Source organism: Eubalaena glacialis, chromosome 4, assembly GCF_028564815.1.
Source record: "Eubalaena glacialis isolate mEubGla1 chromosome 4, mEubGla1.1.hap2.+ XY, whole genome shotgun sequence".
NCBI classification, from domain to species: Eukaryota; Metazoa; Chordata; class Mammalia; order Artiodactyla; family Balaenidae; genus Eubalaena; species Eubalaena glacialis.
The window spans coordinates 134,242,674-134,263,027 of record NC_083719.1 but is presented as its reverse complement, the minus strand read 5'-3'; the positions used below and the strand labels follow the sequence as shown (position 1 = coordinate 134,263,027).

General features: G+C 46.2%; 1 protein-coding gene across 1 annotated transcript in view; it reads left to right on the top strand.

The window, feature by feature from the left end:
* Nucleotides 1–20,354, top strand: part of ADAM19 (ADAM metallopeptidase domain 19) — an 84,056-nt gene that overhangs the window by 61,628 nt on the left and 2,074 nt on the right. Inside the window, exons 13-22 of the mRNA XM_061188993.1 lie at nt 239–416; nt 3,615–3,704; nt 6,110–6,305; nt 7,608–7,716; nt 8,954–9,158; nt 9,897–9,974; nt 10,088–10,196; nt 11,226–11,370; nt 12,210–12,294; nt 12,586–12,810. Coding sequence (XP_061044976.1) covers nt 239–416; nt 3,615–3,704; nt 6,110–6,305; nt 7,608–7,716; nt 8,954–9,158; nt 9,897–9,974; nt 10,088–10,196; nt 11,226–11,370; nt 12,210–12,294; nt 12,586–12,810 — 1,420 coding nt within the window. The remainder of the gene's footprint in view (nt 1–238; nt 417–3,614; nt 3,705–6,109; nt 6,306–7,607; nt 7,717–8,953; nt 9,159–9,896; nt 9,975–10,087; nt 10,197–11,225; nt 11,371–12,209; nt 12,295–12,585; nt 12,811–20,354) is intronic.

Here is a 20,354-nt window from a genome sequence, read left to right as displayed (position 1 = left end):
AATTCTCAAGTAAATCCTCCATGGAGTGTGAGAAAAAGGGCATTATGGGGTGGTTAATATTTCTTAATTCTTAGAATGTTAATGTACAGGTGATGTGCTAGGGGGGCAGAATATATGTGCATGGGACTATAGGGGTCTGAGTCCAGCTGGAATCAGCCTCATGGGCAGCAGGATTGATGCTGTTCTGGCTGCTTGATGCTTAGACTCCCAGCTAATTCCAACCTTGTTCTTCTCCCAGGCACCCCTTTCCCAGAGTGTTCAATAGATGCAACAGGAAGGAGCTGGACAGGTATCTGCAGTCAGGAGGGGGGATGTGTCTCTCCAACATGCCGGACACCAGGACGCTGTATGGAGGCCAGAGATGTGGAAATGGGTACCTGGAAGATGGGGAAGAATGTGACTGTGGGGAGGAGGAGGTAAGGTGTTGTGCTGGTGCTAGTGGGAGGGGAAGAATTTGCATTGGCTTCAAATCTCAAGGTTAAAGAGAATGCAAGCGAAAATTTAGTCCTAGGCATTTCCTGCATACACGTGGCTGTCAAAGACCCCATCACAAATAAGATGTGGGGAGTAAGCCTTAAATATGGACCATTTCTATAGACCCTCCCGGTTTGAAGTTGACATTGTTTATGTCCAGATTGGGGTGGAGTGCTCCTTGTGAGCATCAGGTCTACCCAGAAACCACAGTCTTTGCCAGTGAAGCCACAGGTGGCCTCCTTGGCCCTCCAGCTGCACTGAATTTATTCTGAAGGCCATGCAGCCAGATATATGAACTTGAACCTGGGCCTTATGAGGATGCTTAAAATAACAAGCTCATGCTGTTTGGCCTGGAGAAGAGATGATTGAAAGGAAGGGGATGTAGGAAGTCCCGGCAAGTCTGAAAGGGGCTTCTAGGAGGAAAAAGGAGCAGAACTCTTGGTGTACAAGCTCTTTCCTTCCTTATAATCTTCAGAATGAGAGTGGTGGGCGTACAGCATAGCTCTCTCACTTTTAACAGATGCTTGCTGTTCTGCAGAAAGCAGAACTGAATAGTTTCATATCTGTTTTTTGAAGGATGAAAATATGTACGTTAACATGCAAAATAATGTGTGGGAGAATGCGTGAGTATTCTACGTATTCAGAATAAACTATGCGGGTGAGATTGAGGGTCTGTATATGTGGCAAGAGACTATTTGATTTTATAATCTTCTCTATGGTTTGACTTTTTCTTAATGCCAGCACGTAACTTTCATAATAAAACAAGAACTAGTTAAAGGCTCATCCGCACCACCATGAGTTCAGAGAGATCAGCCCAGACTCTTCAGAAAGGAGAGAGTTGTATTATCACGGAGGGCCCGGTGGGGTTGAAGAGCAGCCTGTGAGTGGGCTTGGCCAGTTGGCTTATATTCAGAGGCGCTTCTCATTCAACAAATATTTACGAGTATGTGGTACTATGTCACGTGCCAGGGATAGGAAAATAGATAGGCAGAAAAAATAGACATGGTCCCTGTCCTTATGGAGTGTATAGTCCAGTGGGGGAAACACACATTGACCAAATAATTGCAAAAATGTATAAATACAACTGTGGTAAGTGCTAGGAGGGCCAATGGCATGGTGCTAGGAGTATATGTAACGTGAGGGGAACTGCCCTACTCAGGTGGGAGTGTGACCTCTGACCCCATAGCTGAAGGCTGAGGTAGGCGTTAGCGAGAAGCACAACGAGGCCAAGGCACATTTCAGCTAGAGGAGGAACCGTGCCTTAGGGTGAGAAGAAACATGGTGTGCTAGAGGGGAAGGAACACAGGTCTACCTGGAGCCCAGGGTGGTAGGAGATTCATGGAAAGAAAGTGCCCTTATTCCTTCTCTGAGGGGGAGACAGGTGGATGAGTATCTGTAGTCAGGTGGTGGCATGTGTCTCTCCAACAAGCCAGACCTGGACAGTGACGGTTATGATATGGTTAATAAGCACGGGGTGGGCCCCAGGCAGACATAGCTTGAATTCAGCTCCAACACTTGCCAGGTATGTGCCTTGACCAGCCACTGGACTTGTCTGAGTTGCGGTTTCCCCTTGTGTGAAATGGGCATAATTGTGCCTCCTAATCCTGCTGTGAGGGACCCATGGATGGGCCTGTCTCTATAGTAGGAGTGTGATAGGGACATTCGGAGTCACTGGGCATCTCATCATCTTTTTTTTTTTTTTCTTTTTAATTTTATTGGAGTATAGTTGATTTACGATGTTGTGTTAGTTTCAGGTGTACAGCAAAGTGAATCAGTTATACGTATACATATATCCAGTCTTTTTTAGATTCCTTTCCCATATAGGCTGTTACAGAGTATTGAGTAGAGTTCCCTGTGCTATACAGTAGGTTCTCATTAGTTATCTATTTTATATATATAGTGTGTATATGTCAATCCCAATCTCCCTATTTATCCTACCCCTTACCCCCTGGTAACCATAAGTTTGTTTTCTACATCTGTAACTCTATTTCTGTTTTGTAGATAATCGTCATCTTTTTTTAATAATTAATTAATTAATTAACTTTTTGGCTGCGTTGGGTCTTCATTGCTGCGCGCGGGCTTTCTCTAGTTGCAGCAAGTGGGCTCAGTCGTTGAGGTGCGCGGGCTTCTCATTGCGGTGTCTTCTCTTGTTGCAGAGCACAGGCTCTAGGCATGTGGGCATCAGTAGTTGCAGCACGCAGGCCCTAGCGTGTGCGGGCTTCAGTAGTTGCGGCGCATGGGCTCAGTAGTTGCGGTGCGTGGGCTCTAGGGCACGCGGGCTTCAGTAGTTGTGGTGTGTGGGCTCAGTAGTTGTGGCTCACGGCTTAGTTGCTCCACGGCATGTGGGGTGTTCCCAGACCAGGGCTTGAACCCATGTCCCCTGCATTGGCAGGCGGATTCTTAACCACTGCGCCACCAGGGGAGTCCCGTCATCTTTTTAAATCTCATGCTGTATGTCAGCAAATCAGGACCCGTAGGGCAGGAAGGAAGAGAGGAGAGCATGGAACCCCTAGAGAAGGGTCCAGGCCAGCGAGGGTTGAGGAGGAGCAGGAGATGGCAAGAGAAGTCTGGGGAAGCAGGCCTGGGGGCTGACATAAATTGTTCAGGAGTTGTTCCAGCATGCCCTAACTCCTGATGGCCTCTTTTTATCAGATAGTAAGGTTTAGGAGTGTGGGGGGCAGGAAGGGCAGCAGTAGAAGACATGGTCTCTGGATGTTGTGTTGGGGATGAGAAAAACTAATCACAGAATTTCCATATAACGTAATACTATGCTAAAAATCATGTTTTAGAAGAATCCATGATTACAAGGAGAAATGGGCATATTATGTTAAGTTAAAAGCAGTATGGATACTATGGTTTTGTAAAATGAGTATATGTCTACGTATGTGTATAGGAAAGTGCTTAGAAAAATGCAAAATGTAGTTGTGTCAAGTTGTGTGTTACTGATGATTATGCATATGTATATTTTCTACAATGTATACGTATTACCTTAATGATAAAGCTATAAAGTGATTTTTTGGTGGAGACTTCCCAGGGGCCCGTGGGGCAGGGTAGGGGGTAAAGGCCCTCACCCTGCCTAGTCCCCTGTCTCCCTGCCCTGCTGCCCAAGAGGCTCACGCCCACTCCCACTGCCTCCCCAGGAATGTGATAACCCCTGCTGCAATGCCTCTAATTGCACCTTGAGAGAGGGGGCAGAGTGTGCCCACGGCTCCTGCTGTCACCGGTGTAAGGTAAGTGGCCCTTTCCTCCCTGCCCAGGGTTCTGACCTAACAGTCCAAGACTCTGCTGGGGGGTAATGGCCAGGATTCAGCCTCTATCCTGGGGAAGTGGTGGCATCAAAGTTTCAGAAACATGGAGCTAGAAAGGGCCCTTGAACAAAGTTTACTTTTTTCTATATTGGGCCTCACTGAGTTCAGATCATCCCAGAGGGCTGTGTGTGCCTCCTGGAAGATGGGAGATTAAAAAAAGAAAAGTGTCCAGAAAGAGTAGGCTTGATTTTATTTGGAGCTCATAATAATCTTCATCACAGTTTTGATTAACATTAATGAATTGCTTATTAGGTGCCAGGCATGGTACAGAGAATTTTATATATGTCATCTCATTCAATCCTTGCAAAAGCCCCATGAGATGTGTATTAATATCCTCCATTTAAGATGAGGAAACTGGGGCTCAGAAGGGATAAGTGGCTTCTCTGGGATCACACAGCCAGGAAGAGGCTGAACCAGGTTTACCTGACTCTGGAGCCCACTCTCTTAATATTGATGTGAAAGATCACATCATTTTTACCACTAATATTACTATAGGTCTACAGTCTCTTATCTATAATTCTGAAATTTAGGAAGTTCTGAAAACTCAAAAAAATTTTTTTAACTTAACGGTGGCAAAATTTGACCTGAATTGACATGAGTCTAATTATAGTCTTAAAAAAAAAAAAATCACACTTAAAGTGAATATTATATTTCATTGCAGAAATATTAATGTGTGTGATTATAAAGTATAATCCTAGGCCTTGCTGGTGGGTTATATAACATACATATGTTATGTGTATATATATATATATATATATATATACACATATGTATGTACATCTGTGTAGTGTCTGCTTTCTAAAATCTGTAAAGTCTGACATCCATCTGGTCCCAGGGTTTTGGATAGGATTGTGGACTGTGCTTCCACCTACCACTTGCTGAGGGCTCATTATGTTCCACATACTGTTCAAGTACTTTATTAGAACATTCCTTCTAGCATGACCTTCTAGCAGTAACCACGAGAGGGTTATTACCCTCACGGGTGCATAAACACAGGTCTTACTGCTGGTTAAGGAGCTGGGATTTGAACCCAGGCAGGCTGGCTCCAGGGTGGGTCCTCTTCCTCTCCATCTTGCTCTCAGGTGGAGAGATGCATCCTGAGGCCACCCTTGAACTGAGACTGTGAGAAAGCTGCTCAGCTGGCCCATTCTTGCCTTCTGTCTTGGGAGGGCCTTGTGGGTGGCGTGGAGTCACCCGGGAGTGTGGAGGGGCGCTGTTCTCAGACGTAGCTCTCCTTGCCTGGCTCAGGGGAACTCCCACGCCATGTGGTTTGACTCTAGGATGCACCCAGCGTCCCCCAGGGAGGCTGTGCTAGCTGGGTCAGGTCCTCGAGTCTCAGGCTAAGGCCTGAGAGTGAGTGTGGAGAGCGCCCATCTCCCAGTCCCAGGATTTCAGCTTGGATCTTGGAAAGGAGTTCCTGGAGAGAAGTGTGTGGGAAAAGAAGAGGCTTGGAGTCTGAGACCTTCAGTTCAAGCCCTATGTGTGATTTGGGGCAGCCTATTACCCATCCAAGCCTAGGTTCTTTATCTGTAAGATGGGAAGAGTACTAATAACTCTGACCACCCTGGGAGGCTGGAAGACTCAAGTGGAAACTCAGTGTTTACCGGTTGCCCAAGGTGTGCTATTGATCAGGTTATTTCATCTGCAGAATGAGGCAAATAGCAGTATATTTGCTGCTCATGGATATTGTGAGGATCTCATGACTTGAGTATGTGTAACATACTTAGCCTGGCGCTTGGCTCAGTAATGGGGATGTATTATTGCCAGAGTGCTTTGTAAATTCAGAGATGTATGAATGCTACTCTGTGTGTGTGTGTGTGTGTGTGTGTGTGTATCTCTACATATATATTAGTGGGCTTGGCTCTTCTGCCACTTACTAACCATGAGACTTTGGAGACATTATTTAACCTCTTTTGCCTCAGGTTTCGTCATCTGTAAAATAGGGATAATCAAATTACATAGGACTATCATGAAAACTAAATGAAGTAATATTTGTACTGGGCACTTAAGTGGGAGCTCCATAAAGTAGCTGTTATTACTAAAGCACTTAGTAAACTGTAAATTGTTGCATAAATATTATTTTTTACCTACTTCTTAAGACTGCTATGTAGACTTAGCATTTGTGAAAACACCTCGAAACCCTAAGTCTCTATTCATATTAGATGAATGATGGTGATTTGAGCTAATGAGGTCATGTAAAAAGCACTACTGAAATAATGGTAATGGGAAATTCTGTTCCACAAGAGTGACGCTCATGAGCCCTTGCTGGGAGGGTTGAGGGCAGGTGGCAGATTGACCTCTTTTTCCCCTCTCGTTCCTCGGCTCAGCTGCTGGCCCCTGGCACACTGTGCCGTGAGCAGGCGCGGCAGTGTGACCTCCCGGAGTTCTGCACGGGCAAGTCCCCCCATTGCCCCACCAACTTCTACCAGATGGACGGCACCCCCTGCGAGGGTGGCCAGGCCTACTGCTACAACGGCATGTGCCTCACCTACCAGGAGCAGTGCCAGCAGCTGTGGGGTCCTGGTAAGGCTCTCCTAGGGGGGAATGGCCCTCCTCCCACCCCACTGCTTCCTAGCCAGCCTCCCCCTTCAGGCACCCTGGGTAGCTTAGAATCCTTGGCTTTAAAACAGCATCTCCAGATATTACCTTTTTTCAATCCCCTTGCCTCAGGGTAGACTTTCAGGGAGAGGCAGTAGGCAGTGTTCTTCCTAGTTCCTTGATGCTTTAAATTCTCAGAGTGGGTGAGTGGATAAGAATAATCCAACAAAAATGGCAGAGGATGGAGACAGAAAAGGAAATGCAAATGGCCTTAAGCTATAAGCAAATTATAACAACTATGGGATGGGATTTTTTTCATGTATCATATTGGCAAAGACTGAAGAATTAATATAATAAGGTAATAATAATAATACTATAACTATAACAACAAGAACAATAATAATATAGTTGTGGAGGGTGTGGGAAAACAGGTAGGTACAAACGCAATGGAAAGCTGTTTGGAGATGCCAGAATTTTAAGTGTACCTGTCATTGGGCTCATCCATACTACTCGTTGGGGATGTATCCTACATTTGTACTTGCACATTTATGTGAAGATAGATTTACAACGATATTTATTGCAGCATTGTTAGTGATACCAATAACAACCTATAAATCCTTCAGTAGGGACCAATTAAAGTAATTCTGGTACCTCCATACGTTGGGACACTATACAGCTGAATAAAAGGAGGCAGCTCTGTATGTACTGAATAAAAAAAAAAAAAACTCTCACGATAAATTAAGTGAAAAATGCAAGATGCAGACCAGTGAATAGACTATGCTGCCACTCTTTATTAGATAGATTATCTCTAGAAGATACACAAGAATTGTATCTAGATGGTAGAGATAAAATTATCTTTAGAAGATACACTGTTAATTAAGATTGCTTCACCAGGTTGTAGGAAAGTAGGAACTGGAATGACTAGGTAGAAAAAACTGAAAGACATGCTTTATTCTTTAAAATGTTGTGCAGGTATTACCTTTAGTAAAAAACCTGAAATGGGACAGGGCTTCTTCATTAGAGAGAAGGCTTAGCACACAAACCTCCCACAGATATAAAACCTCAATAAGGTATAAAGAACTGATGTAAAACCTTTTTCTACGAGTAGGTCTTGAGGAGGTGGGGGTCGAATAACTGACAGGGGTAAAGAAAGAAAAGGCTGAATATTCCCTCCCCTAAAACTTTCTTAACCTTCTGATTTTGCCAAGGGCTAGCTCTGCCCTTTGGGGGCTTCTGACTTCCACTAACGTTGGCTAGTGTACTGATAAATGTTTCTTGCCCACCCAGGAGCCCGGCCTGCTCCTGATCTCTGCTTCGAGAAGGTGAATGTGGCAGGGGACACCTTTGGAAACTGTGGGAAGGACATGAATGGGAAACACAAGAAGTGCAACATGAGGTGATGACCATAGGGCAGACCCCATGAGATGAGGGTGACAAAGCAACTCCTACTCTGTCCTCACTCCCGCCCTCTCAGCAGCTTGGCTGGCCCCAAACTAGGCCTTTAAATAAATCTATTCCAGGCCCTTTTGGCAATGTGCCATTCAGCCCTAAGGAAGTCAGAGGGAGGGCGCGGATGGCAGTGCTTCCTAGAAAGCTGGCCGTACCTCCTTCTGGGACCTTCTTATAGTAGGGTGGGGCATCAGCCCTCTTGGGTCATTTCCACAGGGTACTAATTATACCCTCATCTGAATAGCCTGTTATTCACCCATTCATTCATTCATTTCAAGCATCTATCCATCCACCCACCCACCCATCCACTATCTACTGTGGGTCTACCATGTGGCAGATACTGTGCTGAGTACATGGAACATAACAATACAGTGTAATAATGGAAATATGGTGAGAGCCACCCGACCCAATCTTAGTGGGTTGAGGTGGTTTCCCAAAGGAAGTTATGCCTAAGCTGAGATTTGGAGAAGTTATCCAGTTCAACAGGATGGGGAATGGTGCTGGTACATGGGAGAGTGTACCAGGCAGAGAGATGAGTAGAGAAAAATTCTTGGTAGGAAGAACTGATAACAATTTGATATAGTTAAAGTATAATGTTGGGGTGCAGTGGGGAGGGGGCTGCTGAGAAATGAGCCTAGCTAGTTAAGCAGGGACCAGATCATGAGAAGCCTCGAATGCATGGCTAGGGGAGTTTGGACTTTGGCTTGAGAGCAGTTTGGAAATTAGACTCCTATAGGGCAAGACTGGAGGCAGGGAGACAGTTTCCTGGTGTCCAGGTGAGAAAGGATGGAGGTGTGAATTAGAGTAGGTATATAGGAGGGAGGGAGTATGGGAAGTCGGGGATGACTCCAGGCTTCTGGCTGCAGCCCTCGAGTGCATGGGGACGCAAGGGGCATAAGGGGGCAGGTTGCTCAGGTCAGGCAGTTGTCCTTGCAGTAAAGAGGACTTGCCAAGGCCAGCTCTCTGGCCTCGATCTGCTTGGGGATAAGGATCTAGCGTCTTATCCTTGGTCTCAGTCCACATGGGGTCTTCCCTGCTGAGTCCCTACAGCACACGCATTGCCCTTCTGCCTCTCCCCCATCCAAGCGTGCTGTCCTGGTCAAGAAAGATTGAAGCTCTCTGGTGCCCCAGCTCTTCCCCTGCCTCTGATTCCATCTCCTTCCCTCCTTCTCTCTCGGGCCCAGAGATGCCAAGTGCGGGAAGATCCAGTGTCAGAGTTCTGAGGCCCGGCCCCTGGAGTCCAATGCAGTGCCCATCGACACCACCATCATCATGAACGGGAGGCAGATCCGATGTCGGGGCACCCACGTCTACCGAGGTCCCGAGGAGGAGGGTGACATGCTGGACCCAGGCCTGGTGATGACCGGGACCAAATGTGGCCATAACCACGTGAGTCCCTTTCTCCAGCCTCACTCAGTCGCTGGGTTGCAGTGACTACAGTGTGAATCTGGAGCGAGGGTGCCTGGGCTCAAGTCCCAGCTTCCCCAACCTCTCTGGCCCTGTGGCTTGCTTCCTTTATAAAGCATGTTAGTAAGAGCAAGACCCACCGCATAGAATTGTTGTAAGGATTAAACGAGATAATCCCTGTAAACCATTTAGAAGGCTGGCTATTATGTCTTTTGTCCTCATCATTAATTATCTTATGAATTGAGAAATGGACTAGACTAGGAGTCAGGGAAGCCTGGGAAAAATAATGGCCACTGTCTCAGAGTTAACTATGAGAATGATGTTATAAAAAACATTTGAAGCACTTGGTATACTACCTGGCACAAAGTAGACAGCTGTCACCATGGTCATTATTTTTAAGTATAATATTTCAATTAGTGCATATTAATATACAATTAAGTAATTAACATATCACCAACATATAGTAATATAGAGTGGAATAACACATATTTATTAAAAATATAATATTTGTTTTTTTCTCCCTAATCACACAAGTGATAGCAGAATTTAGTTAACTACCATCCTGTCCTTGGCTTTTTAGGTTGTTTTTAATTTTTCACAGTAATAACCTGAAGTAGGCTGCCTTTTTGAGTCCCGTAAGTTCTGAGTGCAAAACCCCAGTCTCCTAATTGCCAACCAGTGTCCCTTCCGTTGTACTGAGCGGCTTCTTCCTCATTACAGATTTGCTTCGAGGGGCAGTGCAGGAACACCTCGTTCTTCGAAACAGAAGGCTGTGGGAAGAAGTGCCATGGCCACGGGGTACGCGTGCCCGGGGTTCTGGGGCTCCTCTGCCATGGTGTCTGAGGGGGCAGGCCCTATGGGAGGCCAGAGCTCTCCAGGGTGCTGACGCCTCTGCCCTGCCCTTGCTCCAGGTTTGCAACAACAATCAGAACTGCCATTGCTTCCGGGGCTGGGCCCCGCCCTTCTGCAACACACCAGGCCAAGGGGGCAGCATCGACAGCGGGCCCATGCCCCCCGAGAGTGAGTGCCCGGCCTGCGTGGGCCTCTGCCCACCTTTGTGAGGAGGGGTGGGTGCCATGGGGGCGGGTGGCATGATGCAGAGAGATAATGAGTCAGCCTCACTATCCTGATTTTGTAGATGAGAGAACAAGAGGGACCGAGTGGGAGGAGTGGCCCAGGCTAGCAGCCTGATGTGGGGCTCAGCCTCAGTTGCTTTTCCTCTGTCCCTTCTATTGAGGGGCATGGTTCTGCTTAGAGAGAGATTAAGACAGACCACAGGTTACTGAATAATCACATTCTTTCTGGGGGGCGGTGGTGGCGACTACCCCTTCTCGGCCACTTAAAAATAGTCATGAACCTAGGGCACATTATAGTGGCTCAGATCTCCTTGGATGAACAGAGCTTCAAATGAGGAACCAGAAACTCAGATAATGTTACAGTTTTTTAGTGGAAATCTAAGGGATTCTAGCTCTTTGGTTTCCAAGCTTTTAAAAAGTAATAGAGAACTTCTTTTTTTTTTCCAAGGAAGAAACCTCAACGTATAAAACATAAAAGTAGTGTGTCACTGGTCTATATATATTTTGTACATTTAGATTTATAATTTGTGAGAACATTGAGGCAGTTCGGTGAAACCAAATGTGCAATTGTGGATTATGTGTGAAAGTTCTAATCTTAGATCAATCTCAGTGTTTTGTGTTGGTTGCTTTGTGTCCAGGAACATCATGATTCAGGCTGAAAACTAGTGGTAAATAATAATAGAGCTGAAACTCCTTGCCTTAAAAGGCACTCTCTTCAATTAGGCAGAAGTGGCCAGAGAAGCTTTGTTATGAGATCTGTGCCAAGCAAGTTGACCTGGTTGTTTAAGCTAATATTAGTGGCTTCCCAGTGGGACATAATGTGTGTTTTTTATTATAGTTTTTAAGTTAAAGTAAGTAATACAAAGTAAATGAAGATCAAATATCTGAAGAGTGTCAGGAATACATTATTTGAAATCCACAGCTAAAGCTCAGACCGCTTCTAAGTCTTTCACTTGGGTTCTATTTCTGGAAGGTGCTGGTCCTGTAGTAGCCGGAGTGTTTTCGGCCATCTTTGCTCTGGCGGTCCTCATGCTGATGTACCGCTGCTGTAAACAGAACAACAAACTGGGCTACCTCAAGCCCCTAGCCCTCCCTTCCAAGTTGAGGCAACAGTTCAGGTATGACGGGGTGCCGTGAAGGATTTGGGGTCCACTTGGAGATCACAGAGCTTTCCGTAAGCAGTACCTGGTGAAAAAGTTGGTGGTGGTGGGTCTAATTCGGGGAAGGCAAATGCCAGGTACACGCCGCCCTCTCCACTGCTGCCATGCTCCTTGACCGTGGCAGACATTACTAGCTGATTTTTATTAATAAGTAAGCTCGGCTGAGCCTGGTCATCACTTCAGAATCCTTCTCAGCAGAATGCCCCAACCAATTCAAGTTGGAATAGAAATGAAATCTCTTTGCTAGCGTGTATCTAATTGATTTGCTCCCCATTTTAAAGGGCAGGAAACTGAGGCAACAGAGAAAAACCGACTAGCTCAAGTCAATCACAGGGGTGGCTGGACATCAGCTCAAGACAGAGTAATTTTTTTTCCTAAGCGATTCATTCCTTTGGATATTGAAGGTGTAGAGTCTCTGAGTCCTCTATTAAATGACATTTTTTCAGGAGGGGATTTTAAATCCCAGGTCCTCCTGGAACGATGCCTGAGGGAGATTGGTTGATGGCTGGTGACATCCTTGTCTTCTTGGGGGAGAAAGGTCTTAAAAGGGTGAAGGAAAGGTGCTGAGGAACACTCTGCTTTGTATGAGGCCAATTGTCTTTCCTTGGGAGTTTTCCATTGGCCACCGTCTCCATGCCTAGGAAGCTGGGGTTCAGGAGGACCCATCCCACTTCCACCAGAGCAGACTTGGGAAGACTGAGCTGCTCACTGCCATGCCCCGGTCAGAGGGATGTCAGGCACCGATCCTCAATGAACAACACCCCCTTTACTCTTCCCCTCTCCTTCCTTGTTATTAGTTGTCCCTTCAGGGTGTCTCAGAACAGTGGAACTGGCCACGCCAACCCAACGTTCAAGTTGCAGACACCCCAGGGCAAGCGAAAGGTAAGGGCTTTGCACCATGAACTTTGCTACTTTAACTTTGTCCCTCAGGACTCTGCTAGATTTTCCTAAGCGCCTCTGTGGGCCCACGGGATTGGTGATAAAAGACACTTTCTTGGCTTGAGAGATGGTCAGCTGGTTCTGCCATCCCCTAATGACTTTAAACGTTGCATCTGACCTCTGGGATCCTAGGCCTCTGTGCATGCCAGTGAGACACACAAGACCACCCCTGAGTTTTTAAGTGCATTAAGGGTTCCTGTGTCTCAGGCGTTGTTCCTCGTCTTATGCCTACAGGTGACCAACACCCCTGAAACCCTACGGAAGCCCTCCCAGCCTCCTCCCAGGCCCCCTGCAGACTATCTGCATGGTGGGTCCCCACCTGCGCCATTGCCAGCGCACCTCAGCAGGACTGCTAGGAACTCCCCAGGGGCCGGACCCCCAGTAGAGAGGAAAGAATCATCCAGGAGGCCTCCCCCAAGCCGGCCAGTGCCCCCCGCACCAAAGTGCATCCTCTCCCAGGTAAGTGGTTTCTCAGCAACCCTGGGCCGGGAGCATCACTTTTCAGGCCGTCAGCCATGAGGAATGACAGAGGCTGGGAAGAGGGAGCTTGCTGACTCATGGGCTGGCTGCCTTCTCTGCATTCTGGTAGATACAGGGCACACAGAGCGTGAGGGTGATGAGCGTGAGGAAATACACTACCGAGGACTTCCTCCCTGGTTGGCCTCTTCTGTGACAAGCCACGACCCACCTTCCACCCCAAATGTTAATGTTCAGTTAATGTTTCAGTTCCCCATGGTCTCTTTTCTCTCCTCTAGGCCTTTGCAAATGCTGTTTCCTCTGCCACGTACACTTCCTTTTGCATGGCCAGCTCTTGTTCATCCTTAGATCTCCTCTTAGATGCCACTTCCTCTAAGAAGCCTTCTCTGACCCCCAAGCCTGAGTTTGGTGCCTCTGTACTTCTCTCATCATAGTACTTATTCCACCAAATTGTGCCTCTCGGTATCTTGCACTAGTCGGGAAGTCTTACTGAGGGACGTACGGTGATGCCTCGCTCGTCTGGGAGGCTGGTCAAGGGGCTGGGCCTCTGGGAGGGGTGAGTAGGGGCTGGGCTATCCCCCCACCACTGGTGTTCTTTGGAATCAGAGCTGCCTACCCAGCAGTCTGTTCACCCGGTGTGTCTATGCTCTGATGGCTCCAGCTCTACCTTCTGGCAGAAGTTCCTGTAGCACAGACACAGATGTTTCCAGGGTGGTGGCCAGGCGTGGTGCCTTCCAGAGCCGCCTGTGTGTTTTGGGTGTGGACCCCCTCAGGTGGGGTAGGGGACTTGCCCGTTTTCCTCCTGGGACTGCTGTTCTTGGGCATGGTCCAGAGGGCTTCCTGGGGCCCAGGCTGTCTCTGCCCCTAAGGACTGTGGTTGGCTCCAGGTCTTGGGGCGGGGTCCCTGGGACATGGCAGTGTCATGGTTTAGCAGAGCCGAGAGCATCAGTTTTGGTTCTCTGATGATGCGAAGCTGCTACTCTCCCATTTTTCTCATCTGGGGCAGCGGGGGGATAGAAAATTCCATGCAGAAAGGGAAAGGAAAGACTGACAGGGAGAGAAGAGGGAAGGAGAAAGGGAAAAGAGCAAGAGGAGTAGAGGAGAGACGAGGAGACGGAGGGTGCGTTGGCCTCCTCGGGCGGCCAAAACAGCACAGACCGGGTGGCGTAAACAACAAAGTTATTTTCTGACAGTTCTGGAGGCTGGAAGTCCAGTAGGCTTGGTTTCTTCTGAGGCCTCTCTCCTTGGCTTGCAGATGACTCCATTCTCCTGTGTCCTCATATGGTCCTTCCTTTGTGTACGTACACCCTGATGTCTCTCTGTGTGTCTACATTTCCTCTTATAAGGGCGCCAGTCAGACCGGATTAGGGCCCACTCTAACGGCCTCATTTCAACGTAGTCACCTCTTTAAAGGCCCTGTCTCCAAATACAGTCACATTCTGAGGTACTGGGGGTTAGAGCGGAAACGTATGAATTTGGGGTGGGGGGGCACAGTTCAGCCCATAACAGAAGGAGAGAGGAGAGAAAGGGAGGAAGAGGGGAGAAAGCAGCCACGTGCAGACAGGGGTGTGAGAAGAACAGAGGTGGAGGAGGAGGGAGGGAGGGAGCAGTCCATTGAAACCACTGGTCCTAAAAAACCCACACTGGAGGCTTGTTCAGTGGAGATGGTGTCAGCCTCACCCCAAGGTGCCGAGCAGTAGGTTGGGGGAGGGGTCTCCAGGGACAGTGGACTCCAGCTGCGGGGACGGGAAGCCTGGAGGCTCCATGTCCTGCCCTGACTCCCACTCTCCCTGGTGGCTGCTGGCAGGAATCCAGAGCCCAGAGGGCCACCTGGCCGGTGGGAGGTATCCCAAAACACAGATGCCAAGCACGGCTTCTGCTGGGCCCCAGACCCAGAAGGGGGTTTCTCAAGGGCGGGGAGTGGGAGGCAGCTTCTCTGAGCAGGCGGCAGGGATGAAATCGGGGCGCCGCCCCCTTCCTCAGAACCATTCCAAGAAGAGAGTTTCTGCCGCCCTCATTTTCGGTGTTGGGTAGCTGTGTCTCACGGGGTTGAAGGGGCTACCCCTAGGTGGCGGTTTGTAAGTGGAGTAGCCAGGACTTGCACCCAGGGCTGACTCCAAACCCTTCACCACCCTGTGTGTCAGGTCCTGGCTTAGGCCCTGGAGTCCAGAGCTGAGATACCACCTGCCCTGGGGGAATTCACGCTCTCCAGATCTCAGCTCCACCACCTCCTAGCTTGGTGACATGGACCACTCTGGAGAGGTGGAGGGTGAAGCTTCGTAACCTCTTCTATTCTCTCTACAAATGTGTATGAACTTCTACTCTGTACTAGGCAGTGGTTAGCAAAGCAGATGCCATCTCTGCCTCACAGAGCTCACAACTTGCTGGGGAAGAGACTGGTATACATGTAGTGACAGTAGTGGTAAGTGCTATGAAGGAGAGGTTCAGCATGCTTACAAAAAGAGTTATGGGGGACTTGACTTAGTCTGGGAAATCTGGGAAGGCTTCCCTGAGGAGGTGACATTTGAGCTGAGACCTGCGGAGTGAGCAGGCTGTGAGGGGTGGGAGAGGTTCTTGGACCAGGGACCTGATGGTAGGGAAGCTTTGTGATGGAGAGAGCCCGCAGATGGAAGGAACTTCAAGGCCCCTTTTCCCGGGGCCCATGGAGCTATGATGAAAGGCTGGAGAGCCAGGGGAGGCCAGACTGTGCCATAGGCATGGACTAGGAATCTGGTCTGCATTTGATGGGAACAGGGCAGTGGTGGAGCATGGGTGACATCTACAGGGATTTCCATCTACAGGGAAATTTCCCTACAGTTTTCCCATCTACAGGGATCTCACTTTGGGCTACATTTAGGCAAGAGGGAGGCACAGTGCCTGGGAGGGTGCCCAGAGATGCTTCTGAGACTATTAATCTTCCATTGTTTGACCTGGGTGAGGATTACATAGGTGTGTTCACGCTGATGATTCATCTGGTTGTATATTTATGACTCATTTCTTTTTATGTATATTATACTTTAATTAAAAAATTAGTTTTAAAGAATGAAAGGCTCACTCTAGCGGCATTGTGATCAGAGGGATGAGACTGGGTGCAGGGGTTACAAGTTTAAACAGTGTCCAGAGGAGAGGTGATGGTAGCTTGGAGCAGGGGGGAGACAGCGGTGATGGGGTGAAGCCGATGAGGGATGTGTAGAAGAGAAAATAGACAGGGGAACAGTTGCTGATGAGGGTTGGGAGGGGATGACAAGCACCCCCCCCCAAAAAAAATACACACACAACTGCCCAGTGTTTGGTTTGTGCAGCTTGACTGATGGAGGTGCCACCCCCTGAGGACAGCAGCAGTGGGCCAGAGCGGTTCAAGGACAGTTTGCCTCTGGAAAACAGTGCTGGGTGAGGCCCCTGGTAGAGCCGAGCTGGGTCAAAGCAGACATGGCCAGTGGCATGACCCTGCTCTGGGAGGCCCAGTGTTGCCATGCTGATGAGGCTCCTGCCCAGATCACCCGCCCTGCGTGTGCACTTGCACGCACAAATTGTTCGTTTGGCACAGCAAGCGGCCAAGGGAGCACAGCATTTCCCCACGGCATCCTGACATCTGCCCCCAGCTGTTGCTTCCCCCAGAAGGTCTCTGTCCTGGCCTCCAGCAGCCACTGATTTGACAGTTGTCTGGGCTGGAAGCGTGTGGGATCGCATTGTCCTTCCGGGGAGGGATGGCGCTGGACAACGTGGCGCTTTGGTCATGAGAATCTGCTGCTCTTTTTCATTTCTGCTCTTACTTTTCTGCTGGCTGAGAAGCTGCTTTCAGAAGACCTCTGATTTACTCCCACTCTCTCCCCATGCTTGCCTTTGAGCCATTTTTATGCTTGCTAGTGACCTTCTCAGGAAGGGGAGCGATCTAGGACACTAGGCACTGGAACTCTCACCTGTGCAATCAGCTTCTCTCTTGCATCCCACCAGCTTGGGGATCTGTGGGTGGTGGCATGAGATCCATTCTTTGCCCCTTAAAATTTTTTTTTTTGATCACAGAATAAATATAGTTATTTAAATTTTTTTGACAGGTGCAGAGTTTTATTATTTTTTCAGCTAATACGTGTTGAGTGCTTACTGTATAGTAGGCACTGTTCTAAAGCTTGAGCTGTATCACTGAATCAAACAGAAAAGGACCCCTGCCCCTGTTTCTGGTATAGTGGGGGATGGAGAGGCAGAAGATAAAAAATAAGTAAGTTGTATAGTATGGTGGAATGGGATAAGTGATATATACCAAAAGAGAAAAAGTAGATTAGGATAAAGGGGTCTGGGAATGCTGAGTGGGGGAGTGTTGCAATTTTTAAAAATTGAAGTATAGCTGGTTTACAGTGTTGTGTTACATTCTGGTATATAGGAAAATGATTCAGATATATATATATATATGTATATATATATATATTCTTTTTCACATTCTTTCCGTTATAGGTTATTACAAGATACTGAATGTAGTTCTCTGTGCTATAGAGTAGGTCCTTGTTGTTTATCTCTTTTATATATAGTAGTGTGTATCTATTAATTCCAAGCTCCTAATTTATCCCTCCTGCCTCTTTTCCCCTTTGGTAACCATAAGTTTGTTTTCTAAGTCTGTGAGTCTGTTTCTGTTTTGTAAATAAGTTCATTTGTATCATTTTTTAGATTCCACACATGAGTGGTATCATATGATAGTTGTCTTTCTCTGTCTGACTTACTTCACTTAGTGTGATAATCTCTAGGTCCATCCATGTTGCTGCAAATGGCATTATTTCATTCTTCTTTACGGCTAACATTCGCTTGTATATATATACCACGTTTTCTTTATCCATTCATCTATCGATGGACACTTAGGTTGCTTCCATGTCTTGGCTATTGTAAATAGTGCGACTATGAACATTGGGGTGCGTGTATCTTTTTGAATTAAGACATGACACCATAAAACTCTGGATATATGCTCAGGAGTGGGATTGCTGGATCATACGGTAGCTCTATTTTTAGCTTTTTCAGGAACCTCCATACTGTTTTCCATAGTGGCTGCACCAATTTACATTCTCACCCACAGTATAGGAGGGTTCCCTTTTCTACACACCCTCTCCAGCATTTATTGTTTGCAGACGGCCATTCTGACTGGTGTGAGATGATACCTCATTGTAGTTTTGATTTGCGTTTCTCTGATAATTAGCGATGTTGAGCATCTTTTCATGTGCTTTTTGGCCGTCTGTATGTCTTCTTTGCAGAAATGTCTATTTAGGTCTTCTGCCCATTTTTTGGATTGGGTTGTTTGTTTTTTGATATTGAGCTGTTTGAGTTGTTTGTATATTTGGGGAATTAAGCCCTTTTCAGTCACATTATTTGCAGATATTTTCTCCCATTTCATAGGTGTCTTTTCGTTTTGTTTATGGTTTCGTTTGCTGTGCAAAAGCTTGTAAGTTTGATTAGGTCCCATTTGTTTATTTTTACTTTTATTTCTTTTGCCTTAGGAGACTAACCTAAGAAAACATTGCTACGATTTATGTCAAAGAATGTTTTGCCTATGTTCTCTTTTAGGAGTTTTATGGTGTCATGTCTTATATTTAAGACTTTAAGCCATTTTGAGATTATTTTTTGTGTATGGTGTGAGAGAGTGTTCTAACTATTGGTTTACACGTGGCTGTCCAGCTTTCCCAACGCCACTTACTGAAGAGACTGTCTTTTCTCCATTGTATATTTTTGCCGCCTTTGTTGAGATTAATTGACCATAGGTGTATGGGTTTATTTCTGGGCTCTCTATTCTGTTCCATTGATCCATATGTCTGCTTTTGTGCCAATAACACACTGTTTGATAACTATAGCTTTGTAGTATTGTCTGAAGTCTGGGAGGGTTATGCCTCCAGCTTTGTTCTTTTTCCTCAGGATCGTTTTGGCAACTCTGGGTCTTTTGTGGTTCCATATAAATTTTATGATTATATGTCCTAGTTCTGTGAAAAATGTCATGGGTAATTTGATAGGGATTGCATTAAATCTGTAGATTGCTCTGGTTAGTATGGCCATTTTAACAATATTAATTCTTCCAATCAAAGAGCATCTTTCCATTTCTTTGAATTATCTTCAATTTCCTTTGCAAATGTTTTTTATAATTCTCAGCATATCAGTCTTTCACTTCCTCGGTCAGATTTATTCCTAAGTATTTTTATTTTGGATACAATTTTAAAAGGGATTGTATTTTTACTTTCTCTTTCTGATAACTTTATTATTAGTGTAAAGAAATGCAACAGATTTCTGTATGTTAATCTTGTATCCTGCTACCTTGCTGAATTCATTTATCAGTTTTAGTAGGTTTTTTTTTTTGGCTGTGCTGCACAGAATGTGGGATCTTAGTTCCCTGACCAGGGATCAAACCCACACCCCCTGCATTGGAAGCACGGAGTCTTAACCACTGGACTGCCAGGGAAGTCCCAGTTGTAGTAGTTTTTGTGTGAGTCTTCAGGGTTTTCTATATATAGTATGTCATCTGCATATAATGACAATTTTACCTCTTCCTTTCCAATTTGGATACCTTTTATTTCTTTTTCTTGTCTGATTTCTTTTTCTAGGACTTCCAATACTATGTTGAATAGAAGTGATGAGGATGGGCATCCTTGTCTTGTTCCACATTTTAGCGGGAAGGCTTTCAGCTTTTCATTGTTGAGTATTATGTTGGCTGTGGGTTTGTCATAAATATCCTTTATTTTGCTGAGATATGTTCCGTCTATACCCACTTTGGTGAGAGTTTTTATTATGAGTTGATGTTGAATTTTATCAAATGCTTTTTCTGCATCTGTTGAGATGATCATGTGAGTTTTGTCTTTTGTTGATGTGGTGTTTCACATTGATTGAGTTGCATATGTTGAACCATTCTTGTGACCCTAGGATGAATCCAACTTGGTCGTGGTATATGGTCTTTTTTATGCGTTGTTGGATTCAGTCTGCTAATATTTTGTTGAGGATTTTTGCATCTATATTCATCAAAGATATTGGTCTGTAGTTTTCTTTTTTGTTAGTGTCTTTGTCTGGTTTTAGTATCAGGGTGATGGTGGCTTCATAGCATGACTTAGGGAGTGTTCCCTCCACTTCAATCTTTTGGAAGTGTTTGAGAAGGATTGGTGTAAGCTCTTCTTTGTATGTTTGGTAGAATTCCCCAGTGAAGCCATCCTGGAAGCCACTCCCTTTTGTTTGCAGGGAGTTTTTTTTTTTTTTTTTTTTTTTTTTTTAACGGATTCCATTTCACTTCTAGTGATCGTTCTGTTCAAATTACCTGTTTCTTCTTGATTCAGTTTCGGTGGGCTGTGTGTTTCTAGAAACTTGTCCATTTCTTCTAGGTTGTCCAATTCGTTGGCATGTAATGATTCATAATATTCTCTTATAATTTTTCGTATTTCTGCAGTGTTAGTAGTTATTTCTTCTCTTTCATTTCTTATTTTATTTGGGTCCTCTCCCTTCTTCTTGGTGAGCCCGACCAGAGGTTTGTCGATTTTATTTATCCTTTCAGAAAACCAGCTCTTGGTTTTATT